General features: G+C 45.2%; 6 protein-coding genes and 1 long non-coding RNA gene across 7 annotated transcripts in view; 3 read left to right on the forward strand and 4 right to left on the reverse strand.

The window, feature by feature from the left end:
* LOC9655931 (pentatricopeptide repeat-containing protein At4g21190) overlaps window positions 1-19,411 on the forward strand; it is a 98,339-nt gene that overhangs the window by 9,643 nt on the left and 69,285 nt on the right. The gene's annotated exons all lie outside the window — the stretch shown is intronic.
* LOC9655932 (trans-cinnamate 4-monooxygenase) lies at window positions 4,586-6,715 on the reverse strand. Its single transcript, XM_002980710.2, has 4 exons — window positions 6,632-6,715; window positions 5,679-6,569; window positions 5,460-5,587; window positions 4,586-5,375 (listed from the first exon to the last, which is right to left on the reverse strand). The coding sequence occupies exons 2-4, from the start codon at window positions 6,551-6,553 to the stop codon at window positions 4,783-4,785; spliced, it is 1,596 nt and encodes a 531-aa protein (XP_002980756.1). The 5' UTR covers window positions 6,554-6,569; window positions 6,632-6,715; the 3' UTR covers window positions 4,586-4,782.
* On the reverse strand, window positions 8,252-9,611 carry LOC9656603. Its single transcript, XM_024685532.1, has 2 exons — window positions 8,622-9,611; window positions 8,252-8,505 (listed from the first exon to the last, which is right to left on the reverse strand). The coding sequence occupies exons 1-2, from the start codon at window positions 9,609-9,611 to the stop codon at window positions 8,296-8,298; spliced, it is 1,200 nt and encodes a 399-aa protein (XP_024541300.1). The 3' UTR covers window positions 8,252-8,295.
* On the forward strand, window positions 9,754-11,413 carry LOC9656604 (GRF1-interacting factor 1). Its single transcript, XM_024685752.1, has 4 exons — window positions 9,754-9,932; window positions 10,167-10,243; window positions 10,403-10,487; window positions 10,572-11,413. Exons 1-4 carry the CDS (start codon window positions 9,882-9,884, stop codon window positions 11,094-11,096), a joined length of 738 nt encoding a protein of 245 aa, XP_024541520.1. The 5' UTR covers window positions 9,754-9,881; the 3' UTR covers window positions 11,097-11,413.
* Window positions 12,720-13,742, reverse strand: LOC9655933 (auxin-responsive protein SAUR50). The gene has a single exon (XM_024685758.1). It carries the CDS (start codon window positions 13,412-13,414, stop codon window positions 12,950-12,952), a length of 465 nt encoding a protein of 154 aa, XP_024541526.1. The 5' UTR covers window positions 13,415-13,742; the 3' UTR covers window positions 12,720-12,949.
* On the forward strand, window positions 14,603-15,539 carry LOC9656605 (chalcone--flavonone isomerase 3). Its single transcript, XM_002980577.2, has 4 exons — window positions 14,603-14,663; window positions 14,724-14,804; window positions 14,864-15,025; window positions 15,085-15,539. Exons 1-4 carry the CDS (start codon window positions 14,639-14,641, stop codon window positions 15,465-15,467), a joined length of 651 nt encoding a protein of 216 aa, XP_002980623.1. The 5' UTR covers window positions 14,603-14,638; the 3' UTR covers window positions 15,468-15,539.
* LOC112350102 lies at window positions 16,685-17,127 on the reverse strand. The gene is made up of 3 exons (XR_002993650.1): window positions 17,026-17,127; window positions 16,923-16,973; window positions 16,685-16,852 (listed from the first exon to the last, which is right to left on the reverse strand). It is a non-coding gene; the product is annotated as an uncharacterized LOC112350102 (long non-coding RNA).

Genomic DNA, 19,411 nt, shown 5'->3' on the forward strand with positions numbered 1-19,411 from the left:
ACACTCAATTTTTGAGTCGAAGGCTTAATCCAAATGTGTTACGCTGTTTGCCTTCTACTTTGGCCACTACCATGTGGCACCCTCTCGGCTCTACTTTAGGGCTTAGGGATTTGTGTTTCATATTAAATTGACTTATGTGATGATTACAATGTAAGCAACCAAAGAGAACGACTCGAAAGGCGATCCATAAGGGTTCAAATATAAAGGGAAAGGGCCCATGAACAAGAGTGCACCCTTTTTTCCAATCGGTTAATGGTCTTGGGATATTTGGGTTAAGTGTTTTTGGGTTTGAATAGTACTGGGCTGGGTGACCTCCCAGGAAGTCCAAACTTAGGAGCTTACATTTGGTATTAGAGCGGTCTTGAGTCTAAGGGAATCACACCACATGTTGATTAACATCTGGCTAGTTTAGTTTGCTCCCGCTAGGCTCGACCCAAGGGGTAGGGTGTCAAGAGAGCGGGGCTCTCGGGAGAGCTGCGACTTTCAGCTTTCATTCACGAGAGTGTGAATTTACGGGGAAACGTAATGGATTGTAAGCAACTAAAGAGAACGACTCGAAAGGCGATCCATTCAAATATAGAGGGAAAGGGCCCATGAACAAGAGTGCACCCCGTTTTCCAATCGGTTAAAGGTCTTGGGATATTTGGGGTTAAGTGTCCTTAGGTTTGAATAGTACTGGGCTAAATGACCTCTTAGGAAGTCTAAACTCAAGAGCTTACATACAACTTTATTAGTATTTGGGAAATTGATGAGTGAAAAATAATATTTTGTACTTGTTATGGCCACTTTGAATACATAGTGATGCCTTTTGCTTTGATAATTGCCTTTAATATTTTCCCACATATAGCAAATTATGTTTTTCATGATTTTGTTTTTGTCTCATTTATTATGATGACATATCTTCTATGAGATTCAAGAAGAGCATAATCATTATATGTGTCTTTTTTTTCAGCACCTTTAACAATAAGGCATTTTTGCAAAGTTGGAGAAATGTTATTTTAAATAAGATGTAATTATCATTTTTTCATGATCATTAATCCTTCTAAGATTTCCACCATTCTTGGGTGGCAATACTGAACTTCTATTATGATATCTAATGCTTCCTTGTTTTGCAAACTTGTATTGACATTTCTTTTTGGACTTTTTTAAAATCACTTTTCCTTAAATACAATTCATTATAAAGAATGTATATTTTGTATTGTTTTTGCTACCCAGACTTATTTTTATCTCTTGAAATTTAGATTCACTTTCACTCTAGATTATCTATCCAAATAATACAAAGATATATTTTATCGAGGTAAATATTTTAGAGTTTACTTTATGTACTATCTTTTCATAGTAGGAACCAAAATTATGACATCTTTAATAGGGTGTTACTTACAATTATAGACTCTTTCAAAGTTTATAATTTCTTTAAAGATTCTCCCCAGATAATCACTTAATCTTGTATTTATAAATTATAATTATAAACTTCCATTTGATTAATTAGATTAATAAATAGAAATAACATTACTATTAAACAAACCAACACACAGCAAATTATAGTGATTATAAAAACCTCTACTATTAATCTTTGATAGGAATCCTTAATTGGCATTTGGCTCAATAGTCATAATTATTATGCCATTTTTGGTTTGTGATTATAAATTACTTAGAGAAAATAAATGGCATTTGAACTCCAGCATCAAACTCTTAAGGGGGGGTGTCCAAATGCATAGATAGTGGTTAGGTTTTATTGTTTGACTCCTTGCTAATATTGTCTTTATTTTATATCCTGTTTGTCAAGCTCCATACCATGTTAGATAGTGGAGTATCTATTGGTATACTGAAATAGTGCTAAATTCCATTTAGCATTGTTTTGTATATTGGTCTTAGCATTGGAATACTAAATGTTTTAGGACTATTTCATTGTCACTTTATACTCCTATTCTTTTGCTCTTTAGTTGTATGTTCAAAAGTTGTTTTATGGTCTAGTTCTTTCACTCTTTGGCTATATATTCAAAAATTTAGTTTTGTCCCTTTGTTCAATAACCTAAGGCTATGAAACTCAAATTTCACTCTATTGCCCTTGGCATATGTGTTCAAAGGTTAAGTTCTGCTCCATCGTTATCTTATAGTATAGGGTAATTATATGCATTACATTTAGTAAAAAAGGATATATTTCAATGAGTACTATCCAATGAGATTATGCAATTAATCCTATTGCATATATAAAGATGAAAACAATAATCCAAATGAGTATACATTTGATTACTAAAGCTTCATGTGCATCCTTTAGAATAGATTTTGGTTACCATAAGTTATCACCAACTATTATCACTCAACTATAGAGTTCCTTCTTGTCACATAAACAATGCCAAATATGAATCTATGGTCTATGAAGCTTATGATATTTAATCATTCCTAATAGATACACTTTTAGTATTATCTATGTACCAAGGCTGGAAGATTGATTTCAATTACAATAAAAAATTTAACTTCTTCAATTAAATCTATACATCTTAAAAGCTTGGCCAAGTAGATATTAGTAAGAAGTAAAATAAAAACTATATATCTTTCATTATAGAACATTCTAGCAATGATTTCCATTTTGAAATTGTTTAGAAATGGTGATGAAGCAATCACTTGTGATAATGGAATTGCCCATAAAAGAAACACTGTGTGCATTTCTTGTTACACAACCCTCTTAGCATAGATACCAAAATTATCATGCCAGCATTAAGAGCAGTGTTACATGTGAGGGATACCTAGGAAACTTCTGGGTCCTCCCATATTTTATGTGGGGGCATGGGATCTGTCTAGGTTTACCTGGCAGTGCCCTGGGCCCTGGTTCTGGGCCTGGGAGAGCATTGGCCATACACGTGTACAAAAAATAGAAAATCTTAGAGATAAAATACTTAAAAAATTACTATATATAGCATGCTAGTCTACTAGAGCTGTCTAAGTGATCATCAGTACTAATTTTGTTAGGGTTTCTTAGAGATGTATTTATCTTGACTGTTAATTTGAAACATCACAAATTTAAATAGGCTAAGCATGATTTCTTATTTAAAATTTTCTCTAATCAAGGTTTAAAATTAATACTATTACTACAAATTGTGTTTAAACTTCTAACTTTCATCTAGCCAGATTGCACTGTGAGTAGCAAATATGGATCTCCACGATTTCATCCTCAACTGCCTCCCTAGATTGAGGATGGCTCCACCAAGCATGTCCATCTCTCCTTGGGCATTCTTGCTGCTGGAGGAAGCAAAAAATCTCAAAGTATACACAGCAATTGAACCTCATATCCTAGTGTGACTTTGCTTTTGGCCATGCTTGCACTTTCTCTGCTGGGAGTCTCTTGTTTGCTAGGAGTGATGGCAGGAAAGCAGCACTACTCCTACAAGCAGTCATCTCAGCAAGATGTACAAGAAAGGATTTTTTTTTAACAAATCTTGTAAGCACATCCCATGATAAGAATCTTAATCCAATCTAGGGAATCAGCAGGTAAGATTCATGCTGTTGTGTCTTTTTCTTTTCTTTGGGCTAGATACAAAGGATTTCAATGATAGATTCTCTTGGGTCAATGCCCATTTTAACCATAGTTTAGCTATATTATTGGTATGAATTATTTTAACTTAGTATCAATAATTTCTTCAAGTGATCTATGACAAAGCAACCAACGTGTGCAAATCTAGAAAAAGAAAATTTACTTTACTAGTGAAGGTAGGGCTGATTTATCATTGAAACTTCTTGCCTCTCCAGCTGGGCGCTAATGACCCTATTAACACGTAATAATAATTGCCAAAGCTTCTTTGATAACTATAAAAACAAGGAAGAAAGAAAATAAAGCTTATCAGATGAAAAGGGATTCTCTAAAGTGACAGCACCAAAAAAGACAGTGAGAAAAAACTTTTGATTCAAGCGCCTTCCCAGGATTCCAGGCATACAGTAGTTCAGTTTGATTCACCGACCAAGATAATGGAACGAGAAGCTTCAGGAAAACGTGGACAATACACCTTCATTTCGACAGAGTACTCAGCTTTTTCTCTGCGCCTTATTTCGCTGAACTGGACTGGCAGTCCTGGCAGACAAATTCCTATAGAAACTCCAAACTACCTTGGGTATTATGCCACCTTGGGCATTTTAAAAAAAAGAAAAACAGTCAAACCGAGCGGTTCACTATTCACGGATCAACAAGCAAATTTGAAATCTTCGGAGGGCTCTCATAAGCTTAGTATTGCTCAACGTCTTTCCAAACGAAGCAGATTTTCTTAGGAAGTTTGGTTTACCCCTCTGCTAGATTGCAGTCATTCTGCATCTGAAACCTTTACGCCATTGCACACCACTCCAGAGCATTGACGCAACTGTGAGCAAACTACTAAAGCAACATACCAAAATCTTTCAAAGAATCTCCGAGTTCTTACTCTCTTGGAAAATTTTCTAGTCGGCCTAGCTTCGACTCAATTCTACTCCTCCTTAAATATCTAAAAAGCATGTTCTTCTGCCAAACAGTGATCGTGCTGCTATAAAACTCTAGAAAAGTTCCCAGTGTACGAGGTGCTTGCGTTTCCATGTTATTCTAGCCTTGCCACTGGCGTGGTTTTCCATAAGAAATAGCTGCCATTGTCATTGAATGGCATAAAGCAAACCATCCTGCTGACGGTATAAGATTGACATTGTCTTGTCCCACAGGAACACAGGATACGTGTTCCTCGTGGCCACCCAACACGAAAAAGCGTGCATCAATCCTTTTCAACACAAGTTCCACCTTACAGTGTTAAATACAAAATATGGCCTTCATAGGACGCGCGGCTTCATCACCACCGTCGAGTGCTTGGCAATATGCAAGCTGAACTGTCCACCCTTCTCGCTCACGTCAATCTTGTCGCATCCCGGTGGTGGCAAGAGCTCAAACTTGGCAACGAGGCTTCCAATCACCAAGTGGAGCAGCGGCATGGCGATGATGATCCCTGGGCAGCTCCTCCGCCCCACCCCAAATGGCAGGAATCTAAAGTCATTGCCGCTGGCCTCGATCTTGCCGTCCAGAAACCTGCTTGGATCGAACACGTCGGGCTTGTCCCACAGCTCCGGATTGTTCCCCAGCCACCACGCGTTCACCAAGATCTTGCTCTCCGCCGGGATGTCGTAGCCGGCCAGCTTGGCGGGCCGGAGGTTCATGTGTGGCACCAGCAGAGGGATCGCCATGTGGTAGCGGAACGTCTCCTTGATCACGGCGGTGAGATACGTGAACTTTGGAATGTCGGGCTCCGTGATCGGAACTCCCGGCCCCAAGACCCTGTCGAGCTCCTCGCGAACTTTGTCTTGGATATCCCTGTTGTTGACGAGCTCGGCGATGACCCACTCCATTGACCAGAGGGTGGTCTCGATAGCTGCGGGAGAAAACGGCGCCGAAACGTTAGGAAAGTGGTCCATCTGGTAAAGCAGTAAACGACGATAGGTAGGTCGTCACTCACCAGCAACGTTTATGTTTTCCACTATGTACAGGACGTTGGCTTCGGTGATCTCTCCCTGCTTTTGAGCCTCCAAAATGTGATCGATGGCAACCTTGTCGGGTCCGGTCTTTCCAGCATTCAGCAATTGCCTGCGAGCACACAAGGTTGAGATTAGATATGGCTACCAGAAAGTCAAAACAAACAAAAAGGGAAAGCTCCAAAACTACGTGAAGAGCTTACTTGCGCTCGTCCAGGAAGTATTTCTTGAAGAGCCCCAGCCGGTTCTCCTTCACGTCCTTGCACATCTGCAGGTAGCGCTTGAGAAACGGGCGCAGGATGGGGATGAAGTCGCCGTAGTTGTACTCGAAGCTCTGCGCAAGCCGGCTCCTCTCGCCATTGAGCTGCCGGAGCTTCAGGAAGAGCGGATCATCCTCGCTCTCGAAGCGCCGATCAAACATCATCTTGTACATGACGTTGTACATGAGCAGCTGGAGCCTCCTCCGGATCACAGTCCCGCCCTCCTGCGCCTCCTTGTTGGCGAGAAGATCCTTGAGCACGAACTCGATCTCCTGCTCCCACACGGGCCTCGACTGCTGTACCACTTTGTTGGTGAAGAACGGGACGGTCATGATCCTCCTCATCCGCCGCCAGTGCTCGCCGTAGACCGTGAAGACCATGTCCTGCCCCTTTCCGGTGAAGATATCAAACACCACGTTTCTCGTGCGCGATCCAAACTCCACGCCCTGCGTGTGGAGCACCTCCTTGGCGAGCTCGGGCGAGGACACCACGACGAGATTCCTCTGCCCCATCTTGAGCAGGAAGATCTCGCCATACTTCTTGGCGAGCTCGGCCAGGTTGCGGTGATTGAGATCGTCCCCTACCTGGAGCCAGTTCCCGAATATCGGCACCGCCGGAGGGCCCGGCGGGAGCTTGAGCTTCGGTCCCAGCGCCTTGGAGGCGAGAATCGCCCCAAGAACGAGCACCAGGAGGCCAAACAGCACCGTCTCGAGGCGGAGAGGAGACGATGCCGCCGCCGCCAGCGCGGCCTCCTCCGCCGCGGATGCTACATTGATCATCGCTGCCACGGCTAGCAATGTCGCACTGCCCCGATCCATCGCGACGAGCTTTCCCCTGCGGCAGCAGAGAGACTGGATTAAGCAAGATGGCAGGATTGCGCAGATCTGGCAGCTTACCGGAGCTAGATCTCACAGCGCTCTTGGCGTGGGAGTTCCTACACCTCAAAGGGAGGCTAAGGAAATATTTAGAGACCGCTTTGCCCTATATACTCCCAAAGGTGTTATCACCGTCCAATCTCTGTCAGCAAACCATGGCTGCGATCCACGCGTCCAGCGCCTAGCCGTCGGATCTGCCAGATGCCGGTTTGAGTGATGGACAGGCGCTTGACTAGTAGAGCACGTGTAGCGGCTCCCGCCACAAAGAGGTAGGTAAGCTGGCCGGGATCTTTGCGAATATTCTTGGGATTTGTACGGATGTGTCCCATGTATTGTAGTTTTTTGGATCGTGATCCAGGTCAATGGTAGCCACGATGGCCGCATTTGATTTTCTTTGTGAAAGATGCCTTCGAGCTATGATAGGTATAGCTCTCGTAAGAGAGACGCACAAAACTTAGTCTCTTAATAGTTTAAGTTTTCTCCACGGCTCCATCACCACCTGTGGAGTGCCCGCCCACAAACTTCGATGACAATTCCTGAGCGGCTTCTTCGTTCCACCCAAATGGCAGAGATCTCGAGTCACATTGCTACTGACCTCTTCCTGAAACATGGTTGGATCGAAAACGTCTGGATTCCTTCATAGCTCGCGAAGGAGTCGCCATATATATGGCAGTGGAAGGTTTCTCCTAGGATACGTGAGCTTTGCGGGTTCCGTCCAAGACTTTTTCTTAACTAATCCCTTCCTGGTTGAAAAGTTCCATGATGATCCACTCGAGGTTGACAATAGCGCCGCAACAGTGTCCCGTGGAGCGTTGTAAAAGTCCACCGCACCAACGATTGGTAGGTCGTCACTCACCGGCAACCTTGATATTCTCCAGGATGTTGTCTTGTAGGTGGATCTCTCCTCTGGTAGATCTCACACTTGTCGGGTCTAACCATCCGAGCGCAAGAAATAAACAATCAGGTCTGGTCTCGTTTCTTTCACGCGCGAGGAACTACAGTCATGGATCTCAAGTCAAACAACTCCCGCAAGTACTCATATCTTGGTTTCAGTGTCAGCAGTTCCCAGTTCGCCACACCCCGGCAGTGAATCACGAGCTTCTCGACTTCATGAACTCCAAGTAATTCCCTGAGAACCATCATAGGGTCACTCGAGATGAACAGTGAGATCCTTGCGCCTGTAGACACAAACCACTGCAGAAGAGAAAGAAGGAAGAAATATCGAAATCCACCTCAAAAGGGCATGTATCATCTCCACGCTAGATATTGTCCATGGTCATCTTGGGTTTGCTGGCGAAGAACTGGAGGGAGAGCGTCGAGACCACAGGCGTGAACCGAGAGAGTTTGACGATGGAATCCATCTCCCATAATCCAGTTAGCGTCAAGTTACGCAGCTTCTCGTATGGCTTGTCAAAAACACAAGAGCTAACCAGCATGGCCGCCCTCAAATCCTCGGAGCGCAACCGGATGCTCGCTCGAGTCATAACAGAAGAACTTTCAGCCGCAGGGCATATTGCCCAAACAAGTTGAGAGTTCTGAGGCTGCCATTCGAGACGAAGTAATTCTAGCCCTCAAAACGTCCAGCCTCGGGCATGATGCTACCAGCATTTGTGTGAGTGTATTATCACCGTTGAAATTAAGCAAGAAAATTCGTCAAATTTTCTAGATTTTTTCCTTGCTGACGGCTAGAGATGGATCGATAACCATGGATGCAACTTCTCATGCGTGAAAGAAATGCGACAAGGAGACAACGAACGCAAGTCGGACAGCACCCGCAAGGATTCGTAACTTAGTCTCCCTAGCACCAGCTTCAAGTTGGCCACATCTTTGTAGTGAATACCAATCCCTTTGACTCCAAGTAAATCCTTGAGAACCAACGCGTTGCGCAGTGCAGACTCCTCCACATGAACAGTCAGATTGTTGAGAAGATCGGAGACACCCCCAGACACAAATGATTGCAACGCAGATCAGTAAGAAAAAAGAAAAACAAAGACAAATGATCAAGATCCACCTGAAGAGAATGACAGTCGCAATGTAAAGTGTCCACACTACCAAACGAAGATAAGAGCCTGTCGATGGTGATATTGTGGTGGCTTTTAAAATAAAAAAGGGAGAGCTTGGAGACCAGAGGCATGAACCAAGACATCTCGGCAATCGTATCCATCTCCCAGGCTCCAAATAGCGTCAAGCAACGTACCTTCTCGCATCGCTTGTCAAGAACACAACAGCCGTAAAAGCTGGCCACCTTCAAATCCTCGGAGTGCAACCGGATGCTCACTAGAGTTCCTGGGCTGTGTACTCCCACCAGCAGAGCTTCCAGCTGTGGGGCGTCGATTGTAAGCTCAAACGCCTCAAGGTCCTCATCGCATTGCCCGAGCACACTCAGAGCTTTGAGGTTTCCACTCGAGACTGTAAGGGATTGCCCGCCAACAATGACAGCGCTCAAAACCTCCAGCCTTGGGCACGATGCTAGCAGCATCGGGAGCAGCGCGTGAGGGACGGGGCTGACAAGCTTGCAAACTTCTAGGGCCTGGAGAGAGCACGACACCAAGCTCTTGGTGCTAATGCCCATCGTCCCACTTATGTGGATCATCTGGATCGCGGTGGAGCACGCGATCAAGCTCCAGACCGCCGGTCCCCACTCGAGCCCTTCCAGTTGGAGGGCGAGCCTTGTGACGGAGCCAGCAGCCCAGGCAAGCCAGTGACCGCTAACTTCCATCTGGTCGTCGCCATAGCCACACTGGAGCACGACGCTGAGCTCCTTGAGGCAGCCGGGAGCCTTGTACTTGGCGCGGTGGAGGACGCTGGAGATGGTATCCTCGGCGTCCCTCACCTCCTCCATGCTACTTACCTCAAAGTCGAAGTGGAGGCGAGAAACCGCCGAGCTCAGCTCCCGCCATCGCTTGCACACCAGCGAGCACTCCGCGAGCTGCCGCGCATCGCCCACCTTGCTCAAGATCTCCACCAGGGTGCTATCGTCCAGCTCCACGCTTCGCCTCATTCGACACCCCCTGCCCTGGTTTCAAAAATGAAACGTTTAGCTACGTTCCGTACAAGACGTATTTGCGTATCGTACGCTGAGAGTTCTGGCCATGTGGCCCAAGAACAGGGGGGTCGCCGTCTCAAATCTCGTGCCCCGCAGTTTCAGCGAGAATGGCTTCATTATCCTGAAAAACTGGTCATGGAGGATTTGCTGTGAGAGAGCCCGCATTTCTCATCCCCCTTGTTTCTTGGCTTCCAGGAGCTAGGGTTTTCTCGCGCGCGCTAGGCAATGGCGGCCTATCCCGGGACAACCGCGATCACCACAGAGCTCATACAGAAGGTGCGTGAGTGAGTGGTGTTTTCTTCCTTTTTTTTTGGGGTGTGCGTGGGCGGCTTTAGGTTGTCTGTCCAGTAGCATCTATAGTTTTTCGGATGGAATGTCGTTTTCCTGTGCAAGAGAACGTTTCATTCCTTTTTGGGTTTTAGGAGAGGAGCATAAAGTGATCTCTCACAGTTTTGTAAGGCCAAAGCTCACTTTTTTTTGCTCTTTTCTCTTTTGGATTTGGTGCTGCAGTACTTGGACGAGAACAAGCAGCTCATACTTGCAATCCTTGACAACCAGAACCTCGGCAAGCTTAATGAATGCGCGCAGTATGCCACTGACTCGAAAATCTTCGATCTCCCCCTCTCTCTCCGGCTGGTTTCTATTCGAATCTCTTCTTCATTTCTTTAAGCTTCTGCCTTCTTTCGCTGGATGAACACCGAATTCATGGAAGGTGGAACTTAATTCTTCCCTGCTTTCTCTTTCAGGTACCAGCTGAAACTCCAGCAAAATCTCATGTACCTCGCTGCCATAGCTGACGCTCAGCCACAACCACCTCTTACAGCTGCTCAGGTACCTTTGACGTAAACTCTTAACCTGCGAGAAGAAGAGATAGTTTAGTGTGGATGCTTAAGAAAAAATCTCTTTTTTTTTTAGGTTCCTCCCGGGAGTATGATGCAACCGGGGCAGCACTACATGCAGCAGCAGCAGCAGCAGCAGCAGCAGCAACACATGATGCAGCAGTCGATGCTCGGGCAGCGAAATCCAATGCAGTACATGCAAGCGCAAGGCCCGATGCATCCCGCCGCTGCTGCCGCCGCCGCCGCGGCTGCACAGCAGCAAGCCATGGCCGTCCACGCAGGGATGGTTTCAGGAGCTCACAACGGACTACACATGCTCGGAGAGGGTGGCGTTGGCGGCAATGGCCCGGCGGGTGCCGGGAGCTTTGCGGACTTTGGGAGAGCAAATGCCAGCGCTGGAGGTGGTGGGGATGGCCTCCAGACGAGCATCGGGCTCGGACAGGACATGAGGAGCGGCGCTCCCGGGAACCGGGAGATGGGCGGCGGTGGCGGCGGTGGCGGCGGAGGTGGCGGCGGCGGAGATGGCGGTGCTTCCGGAGTTCAAGGAGGAGAAGATACCGAGCCATCTTACTTGAAAGCTTCCGAGGAGGACGGGAACTAACGGGAAGAGAGCGCCAGAAGGGAACACTCCGGATCGCTGAGATGGACAACACAGCTACAAGCCAGGCTCGTTTTTCTTTCACTTGTTTCTCGATTATTTTTCCTGGGATGGATGGTATCCTGCCAAGAACTTTTCACAGGCAAAGTTCTAGCGGCAAGAGCAGGGAGGCTTTCCAGTGCTAACTCTTTTTCTTCTTTCTTTCTTCTCCGTTTCCCCTTTTGCATAGATCAAGTGATGGTATCTTTAGTTCCGCAAAGTTCTCTGTAAGCTACTTTGTTTGTCCTAATGTAATCAAATCCTTTTCGTCGTTTCTTTAATGAGCTCGACCGCTTTTGCTCTCGCTCTCGTTCGATCGATCGATCGATCGAGGAACTCCACGACAAAGGGAATGTCTCTCGAGCGAGAGGGACAGCAAGCCGGAGGAGCGAAAAGCCGGTGCATGGTTCCAATCATTGGTTTAATCTATTGTGGTTAGGCACATGGCAGTGTTGGAATTATTTCCAGATTTAATCGCTTGAGGGCTCGCCCGTACGTGGCTGGCGTCAACTTTTGCATCACCCCGGGGCCGGGGGAGCAATTAACTATGCTAAATGGCATGCACGTTAATTAAAAGCGGAACGATATGGTTTCCATTCCAATGGGTTTTGACGTTGGCGAATTTAAAACGACCGCGGCAAGTGCCACGCTGGCAGGGTGGACACGCGGGCGATGCCCATTTGCTGTCGCGATGGCCGTTTCCAGGTGGCGGGGGCGTGTTACCTTTAACAGGCGGTGAGATTTTGTCTTTGACTGCCACTAGCACATAAAAAACCAGAGTAAGTCCGATATAGAAACTTTCTTGCTGGAAGCTCTAGGGCTTAATGCCGCGGACAGCGCATTTCTCTCTTCCCAGGCCGCGGTGTGAGAAGCTGCGATAGATTGGAGGAGGGAGATTTCGCTCGCGATTTTCTTCTCTGAATCGATCACTCTCTTCGCCGGAATCAATCTCTCTTTCTTGGCGATTTCCGTCGATCGACTCGATTTCGTTCTTGGTCTCTTGACATTCCATGGACAGAGTGAAGCAAATGGTGAGGCGATGGCAGAAGTTTTCATGCGCGGGGAGTTTCTCGAGCGCGCCGGCGATGGAGTCAGAATGGAGGAAAGGAGGCGGCGAGGGCGACGCGGCGGCGCTGCTGCCCGAGGGAGGAGCGCTCACAGTGTACGTTGGGAGGGAGAGGCGGAGGTATGTTCTTGGCGACGAATACGTGAATCATCCCCTCTTCAAGTCCCTCCTCGCCAGGAAATCCGCGCGCGAGGCCCTGGATCGCGGCTCGTCGCCGGGGAATCCCCCGGATTTCTCCTCCAGCGCCGCCGCGCTCGAGCAAGAGATGTGCATTCCCTGCGAGGTCGTGCTGTTTGAGCATTTGCTGTGGATTCTCAGCAGCGACGACGCCGTGGAGATCAGGGACTCGGCGGAGGAGCTTGTGGATTTCTACGCGTGGGCATGATCATCGCCCCCTGGAAAGTCATTTCGGCCCATTTGTTCTTGGCAAGGAGAAGGGAGAATATTCCTCCCGCAAATCCACATTCCTGGAATATGCTTGTAACAAAGCATCTGTTGAATATTCTATTGGAGTATGAACATTCGTGGAATATGCTTGTGATTTGACTAGCAAAACCCTAAAGTATCTTCGGTTCTGTACAAAGAAGAATGTGGTCTGCCACGATCGAGATCCGCCACTCTTTGAGAAGTAGATCGATCATTCCCCACTCAAGAAATCAAAAAAAAAATCTAGAAAGCCCTGTGTTTGTGCTGTTCCACCTTGCCAATCAAACGGATTGTTCTTTCCTCCCCGCGGACTCTGTGGATTTGATCAGAAGGATTTTCTCCCCAAATCCTTGAGATCGCTGTCCTTGTTCTTGACGAGCAGCAGCATCTGCTCGAACTGGCGGGTGTCGCAAGCGAATTTGAGGCCGCCGCTGTGCTTGAACCCAAACTCGGACGCGGATTCCTCGAGCAGCGGGCGGAACACGGGATGATTCAGGAGATGCGCTCGGATGATGTAGCGCTGCCTCTCCTCGCCCACGTACACCGCCAAGCAGCCCTTCGGGACGTCGCTGGAGATCCGGGCGCTGCTGCTGCCGCCGGAGCTGACGCTTCTTCTCGGAGGATCTAGCTTGCAATACACGGCTTTGCGCTCCACGACGTTGGAAGTGGAGCAGCCCATGAGATTGAAGTGGAAGCCCAGATGGTGCTGGTGCTGCTCGTGCTGGGATCCCATCTTCTTGGCCTTGCTCACCACCAGGTTGTGGATGTTGTTGCTGCTGCTGTGGATCATACTTTCTCTGGAACGGGAAATGCTCTCCCCTCTTTTTATTTGCGGAGATATGTGGGATTTGTGGCGAATTCCTGGAGATAAATGACAGATCTTTGGCTCAGCGTCCGCCTCGTGTGTGACGAAGAAAGCGCGCCAAGAGAGATTTGCAAGATCGAAAATGGGGCCTCTGTATAAGAACGCAAGACAAGAGCTAGAAGATGACCTTCCTTATATCACACACACTAAGAGATCATGAGAAACGAGAGATTAGACAAATCTTTGTGAGGATTTGGAGAGCGCTCTAGAGAAATTACCCCTTTTTTGGGGGAATTTGACTAGGCAGCAGACATATCTACATGCCCCACTCTTTCTCTCCCTTTCTTTTGTTTTGCTTTACCGCCACCTTCGCTAACACTCGAGCGCAAGCGCCAGCCAACGTCTCCTCGTTTCTAGAAACAGGTCTGCGCGTGGCTGGCAGATGGAATGGTGGTGTAAAATGTACCTAAAGCGCTTGCGCTCTGGCCTTTGTGTAAAGTTTGTGAAGAAATTTGTTCTACCCCACACTCCACGAGAGGCCCACACAACACTCTTTCCCCCAAATGGCCTGAAGCTTTGCTGTAAATTATGACCGTCATCGTGGAGACCACTGAACTACCACCTAAGAACAAAATGAAAAGAAAATTGCCCAATTGCAAGAGTTTGTGCTTGAAATCGGAAAAATTCTTGCATGCGAAGGTACGGAGAGAGTACCCGCAAGTGCACCTTGACGGACATGTATGTAGAACAGTCTTCATACTGTACATACACGTATCCTACTTTGTAGACTTGGACCCACGGGAAAAGATTCCAAACACCAGGTCGCACGGATTTGTCCTTCTGTACATTTTGTTTTTTTTTTGGAGGTCGACCCTTGAAATCAAGACTCAACCTTCTCAGTTGTTTCGTCGTTTTCTCAAGTTTTTATTCAACAATTTTCATTGTTTTTGCGTGGTTCCTGTCAGTTGTCCACTATCACGGAATATGTTGTCCATTATCACGGAATATACCTAGACGAAATCTGATTGATTTTGGTTGACTTGGCACTGACGGTTTTTCCGGAAGTATGAAATATTGGGAGGCTGAGTACTAATTTAGCTTGCTCTTGATTAATCTGTGGACGGGAAGGACGACAGGTAGCTGAGAATATCTAAGTTATAAGTCCAACAGGTGGACTTTCAGATTCTGTGACCTCTCGCTACACCAGCTATGGCTCCGGAGCTCCTCAAACAAGGTAAAATTAGGAAGCAATATCTCAAATGGAGCAATGTGGTGACTGAGGATTGTGTGAAAGGTCTTGTAATTGAAGGGACTCAGTTTCCTCCAGGTTTGACATCTCCGGTTTCACAGAAAAGCCTCTTCCTCGCTGGAGCTGGTAAATTCCTGCCATGTTTCTTGTCCAGAGCTATTGATTGTAATGCCGGTGTCTTTCAGGTGTCCGGAGCATACAGATAAATCCCCAAGTGACCATCACTGTCACAGTTTTGGGATTTTACTTCGAGGACGGCATCTTGAAACATCTGTCCGGGAAATGGTCGGGGAAATCTGGCTCGGAGCTGGAGAAGGAGGACGATTTCTTCACGGATATCATCAATGGTATGTATGACACTGTTGCAATCCAATCCAAGGTTTTGATATACTCTTTCTTACGCTAGCTCCATCCGAGAAAATCTTTAGCGTGACGATGCTCAAGCCTCTTCCTGGCACCGAGTTCTCAAAGAAAGTCATGGAGAACACAAAGCAAGTGCTGGCCGAGTCGAATTCTCTTGGCGAGGACGAGGAGAAAGCAATTGAAGAGTTCTCCAAACTTTTCGAGGACCAGGCCCTCAAGCCAGGAATGGGGCCGTTTTACGTGTCTTCCTCCTCCGGCCTTGGAGTCGGCTTTACGGACCCAGACGAGCCATCCAACTTAAAAATCTCGTCTTCAATAGGAAACGTGAAGTTTGCAAACGCTCTCCTGAGCACCATGATCGGGAAGAACCCGGTGTCTCCAGCTTCGAAAGCTTGTATCGCGCAACGCCTCTCAGCGCTGCTGTAATCGAACGTTTCGAGAGTTTACCATCTCTTTGTGTAGTAAGATCAAACGAATACCTCACGGGATTAACGTTGACGTATGTTCTTCGTGATCTTAAATTTGGACCACTGCTCATTCCTTGGAACAAAATCCGGCCTCACCACCAATCCCTCTCGTCAATCCTGACGTAAATCCCCTCCACGGCTCCATCCCTGTCCGCCGAGTTGCAAGACATCAGAAGCTTCATCCACTTGGCCTTGCTCTTGACCAGCATCCCATCAACCATGAAGATCCCGGGAACTTTTTCTATCGACTCCTCCTCAGCTTGATCCCAGCGTTAAACCTCTCCCGGCTGTAAAATCTCTCCTTTTCAACGTCCAGGATGTCAAATGCGATGAAGTAGTCCGGTATCCTAGTAATGGATCGAGTGAATGGCCACCATCCACTCGCCATAGAGTATCATCTTTCCCGGCTCGTCCCCCAGCAAGCGAAACAGCCTTTCGTTTTGCTCAGTAATCCACCGGTCCAAAACTTCATACTCGAGGATATGAAGTGAGAGCGGTTCTGTGCGAGGATCCTGCCGTCGTAACCCAAGCTAAAGGCCATGTTTGCTCCATCGATCTTCGCCTCAAAGCCGTCGTCATCTCCAGTGCGGTGCTCAAGTCCGCCACCAAGTCGTCCGGTGTGCCGCTCTTTCCCCCGGTGTCAAACCTGGTATACCTTTTCACAAAGTCCTCCAGCCACTTAGTTTCCAAGACGCAGCTCAATGGCTTTGGCGGCGGTCATTCGCGGCGGCTCTCCCGTCCTTTGGGATGGAAATGTGTGAGCGTTCATCTTCTCACCGCGCGGTACAGTCGAGAAGCCTTGCAAAAGGGTCTACCATGGCTCACGAAATAGCACGCCAGGACGGTACCGCCGGGCATGGTGATGGAGGAATGGAGCATTTCCGAATTTCCTCCTCTTCCTTTAAGCGCCAAGAAGATGGAGTTTGCAAATTGTTTCCATCCACGTCACTCCACAAGGTGCTATTCGCCGCGGAAGAACTCCTGGGCTCAAACGCTGGCACTTCCCAGCTCCAGCTCCGGAATGCCGACGACTCTCCTATCCTGGTGAAGATGCTACACTCGACTCCATAGCCTGGCATGATTCACTCCACTCAGGAAAGATTTAAGAATGGACTCACCATGGCAGGAAACGAGAGCTTTCACTTCCTGGTCCTGAACTCCGCTAGAACCCTAAACTGGTACCATAACAAACAAGATAGCTCTTTATTGATGGGATAACGTGGGACTGTGGATCAGATCACACTGGTCGGCATCCTCGCGGGAGATTGCAAGAGTTAAAGCATGCATTCCTATTCAGAACGCCTCCGCAAACCACTCGAGTGTACTGGCACACAGCTGGGCAAACTGGAAAAGCCAACGTTATATAAAAATGGAATAAGATCTAATACTAGATCATGTAAGATTGATCGCTCACCTCGCTGGAGGAGCGCCCGCTGTCCAGCAGCTTCAGCTTGCATCGCACCCCCTGATACATGAACAAGAATTAGAAAGAATCTTCACTCAAGCGGAGATTATACCCAAGAGAACCAGCAGCACCACAGCAATTGCAATGACACTTGTTGATTTCATCGCCATTTCCAATCCAAGCACAGAAAGTAACAGATTTTATAACCGCTGTGATTTGTGACTTTTCTGCAATCAGAAAAGTCAAGCCTCCCAAGTGAGACTAGTCCTTCTTTAACAGTAAGTCGTGGTCATTCTACAAACGATCACGTGCATCTACCATATAAAACTCGAGTATACTGAATTTTTAATTTGCCATGGATTTTGGTTCTCCAAATAGTGTCAAATACAAATTAAATACACTTACAAAGCCTAATGGACAATGCACAGTAAATTATTATTTTAGTAACATAATTAAAACGTTTAATCTATTATTTGTAGTATCTAGTATATATTCTTATTAATGTTGATATCTGTATGATCCAGATTTAATTTTAAATTTAATAGCTATAATTATTTTGAAAAATATAATTTATTTTGTGAGGTCCAATTGTACGACTATAATGCCACATATTATTATTAGTATAGTAGGATTTTGGTAGCCATTATATTGGTTTCAATCCACTCTTGCATATAAGCTAAGGTTTTTGGATTAATCAAATATATGTATTTCTGTATTCTATGCATTGAAAATTTTGATTCTCCCTCAAGGAGTGCTTTGATTTGTGCTTTTAATTTAGATTTAATTTATCATCTAGATCTCTTTTATTCTTCTAATTTTTTCCATTTCTTCTCATTTACTTTTCTTCTTTTCATTCATCTTCATAATAGAGCAATAGCTTCTTCTTCTTTTGACTTTGGAGTAATAAGTAGTATAATTGCTCAATGCTATATGGTTGTAGTTGAACAATCAAACTTAGTTGATGGTGGCATTCACAACATGTGTATATAACTCCTCTTGCTCTTGCAAGCAAACTTTGTGTCTGGCTAAAATTCTTTTATATGAATCTTAGGGATGATATATAGTATTGGTTTAATCACTTTATAGTGATTGCCACCTATCATTCTTGGGATATTGCCTAGTGTCTACACAAGTTTCCCATATATCTTAAAAGGATATCATTTCAATGGTATAATGGTTTAAGTGTAACTACTAGTATGGATTACAACTTTCTTCTAAACATCTTAAATGCGCATTTAAACATGTTGACAATTGTGATAATATATTCTAGCAATTCCATTATCTCTATTAAGGGTTGTCTGAGTTAATTATGCAATTTGATGTTCACTTTTAAAGCCTATTTCTTTGTGTGGAGCAAAATATATTAGAGCGGATTAAATTAGGAATATTGTGGTTAACGCTTTATCAACATCTTGTGGGACTAAATGCACTTGCCCCAACCACCTTTGATGACGCTCTTCAACTAGTACAATGCTATAAAATATCACCTCTCTATAAGTAACTATAAAGAATAACTCAAAAAATGATCTATGATTTAAATATAAAGAGAAAGGGCCCATGAATAAAACTACACCCCTTTTTCAATTAGTTAAGGAAATTAAAATTTTTATGGTTAATCATCTTTGGGTTCAAATAATACTAGGTTAGATGACTTCCCGAGAAATCCAAATTAAAGAGTTTATATTTGGTATTAGAAGGGTTTTAAATTTGACTTTGTTGATTACCTAGATCACACTATATATTGTGATTGATATTAATAGGTTTAGTTTGCCTCTAGCTGGGTGTTAAAAGAGTAGGGCTTTTAGGGAAAGCTATAGCTCGCAGCTTCCATTCACGAGAGCGTGAAATTACAAGAAAGTGTAATAGATCCTAAATAGCCAAAGCTAATGACTCGAAAAAGAATCCATAATGTTTAAATATAAAAAAAAAGGCCTATGAACAAGAGTGCACCCCTTTTTCCAATCAGTTAAAGGTTTTGGGATATTCAAGGTTAAGCATCTTTGGGTTTGAATAATACTTTTCATTTCATATAAAAGATAATTTTGTTCTAATGGGTTATTACCCGTATTAAAGAACAAGAGCAAGTGGTTATGGTTATGATATTCATTAATAAGTGTGTGATATATATATATATATATATATATATATATATATATATATATATATATATATATATATATCACACTGATATTCCCTAGATTGCCAATATTAACACACAAGGGCGAGGATATGGTTGTAGCTATGATATTCATTATTAGGTATGTGATGAAGTTAGACACATATATCGATATTATTGGCATTACCTAGATAGGCATCCACTATTTCTTAGATGGAGGCCTGAGTGTGAATAATATCATGTAGGTGCTACTATGGTGGAAGGTATTAATATAAAAATTCTTTAAGGAAATAAGACTTGTACAAGTAATGGGGGGTTTTTCTATGATTGTGTATCAGTTATTGTCTATTAAATAATGTGATGATCCCAAATATGTATCTAC

Source organism: Selaginella moellendorffii, unplaced genomic scaffold (genome assembly GCF_000143415.4).
Source record: "Selaginella moellendorffii unplaced genomic scaffold, v1.0 SELMOscaffold_45, whole genome shotgun sequence".
Classification (NCBI taxonomy): domain Eukaryota; kingdom Viridiplantae; phylum Streptophyta; class Lycopodiopsida; order Selaginellales; family Selaginellaceae; genus Selaginella; species Selaginella moellendorffii.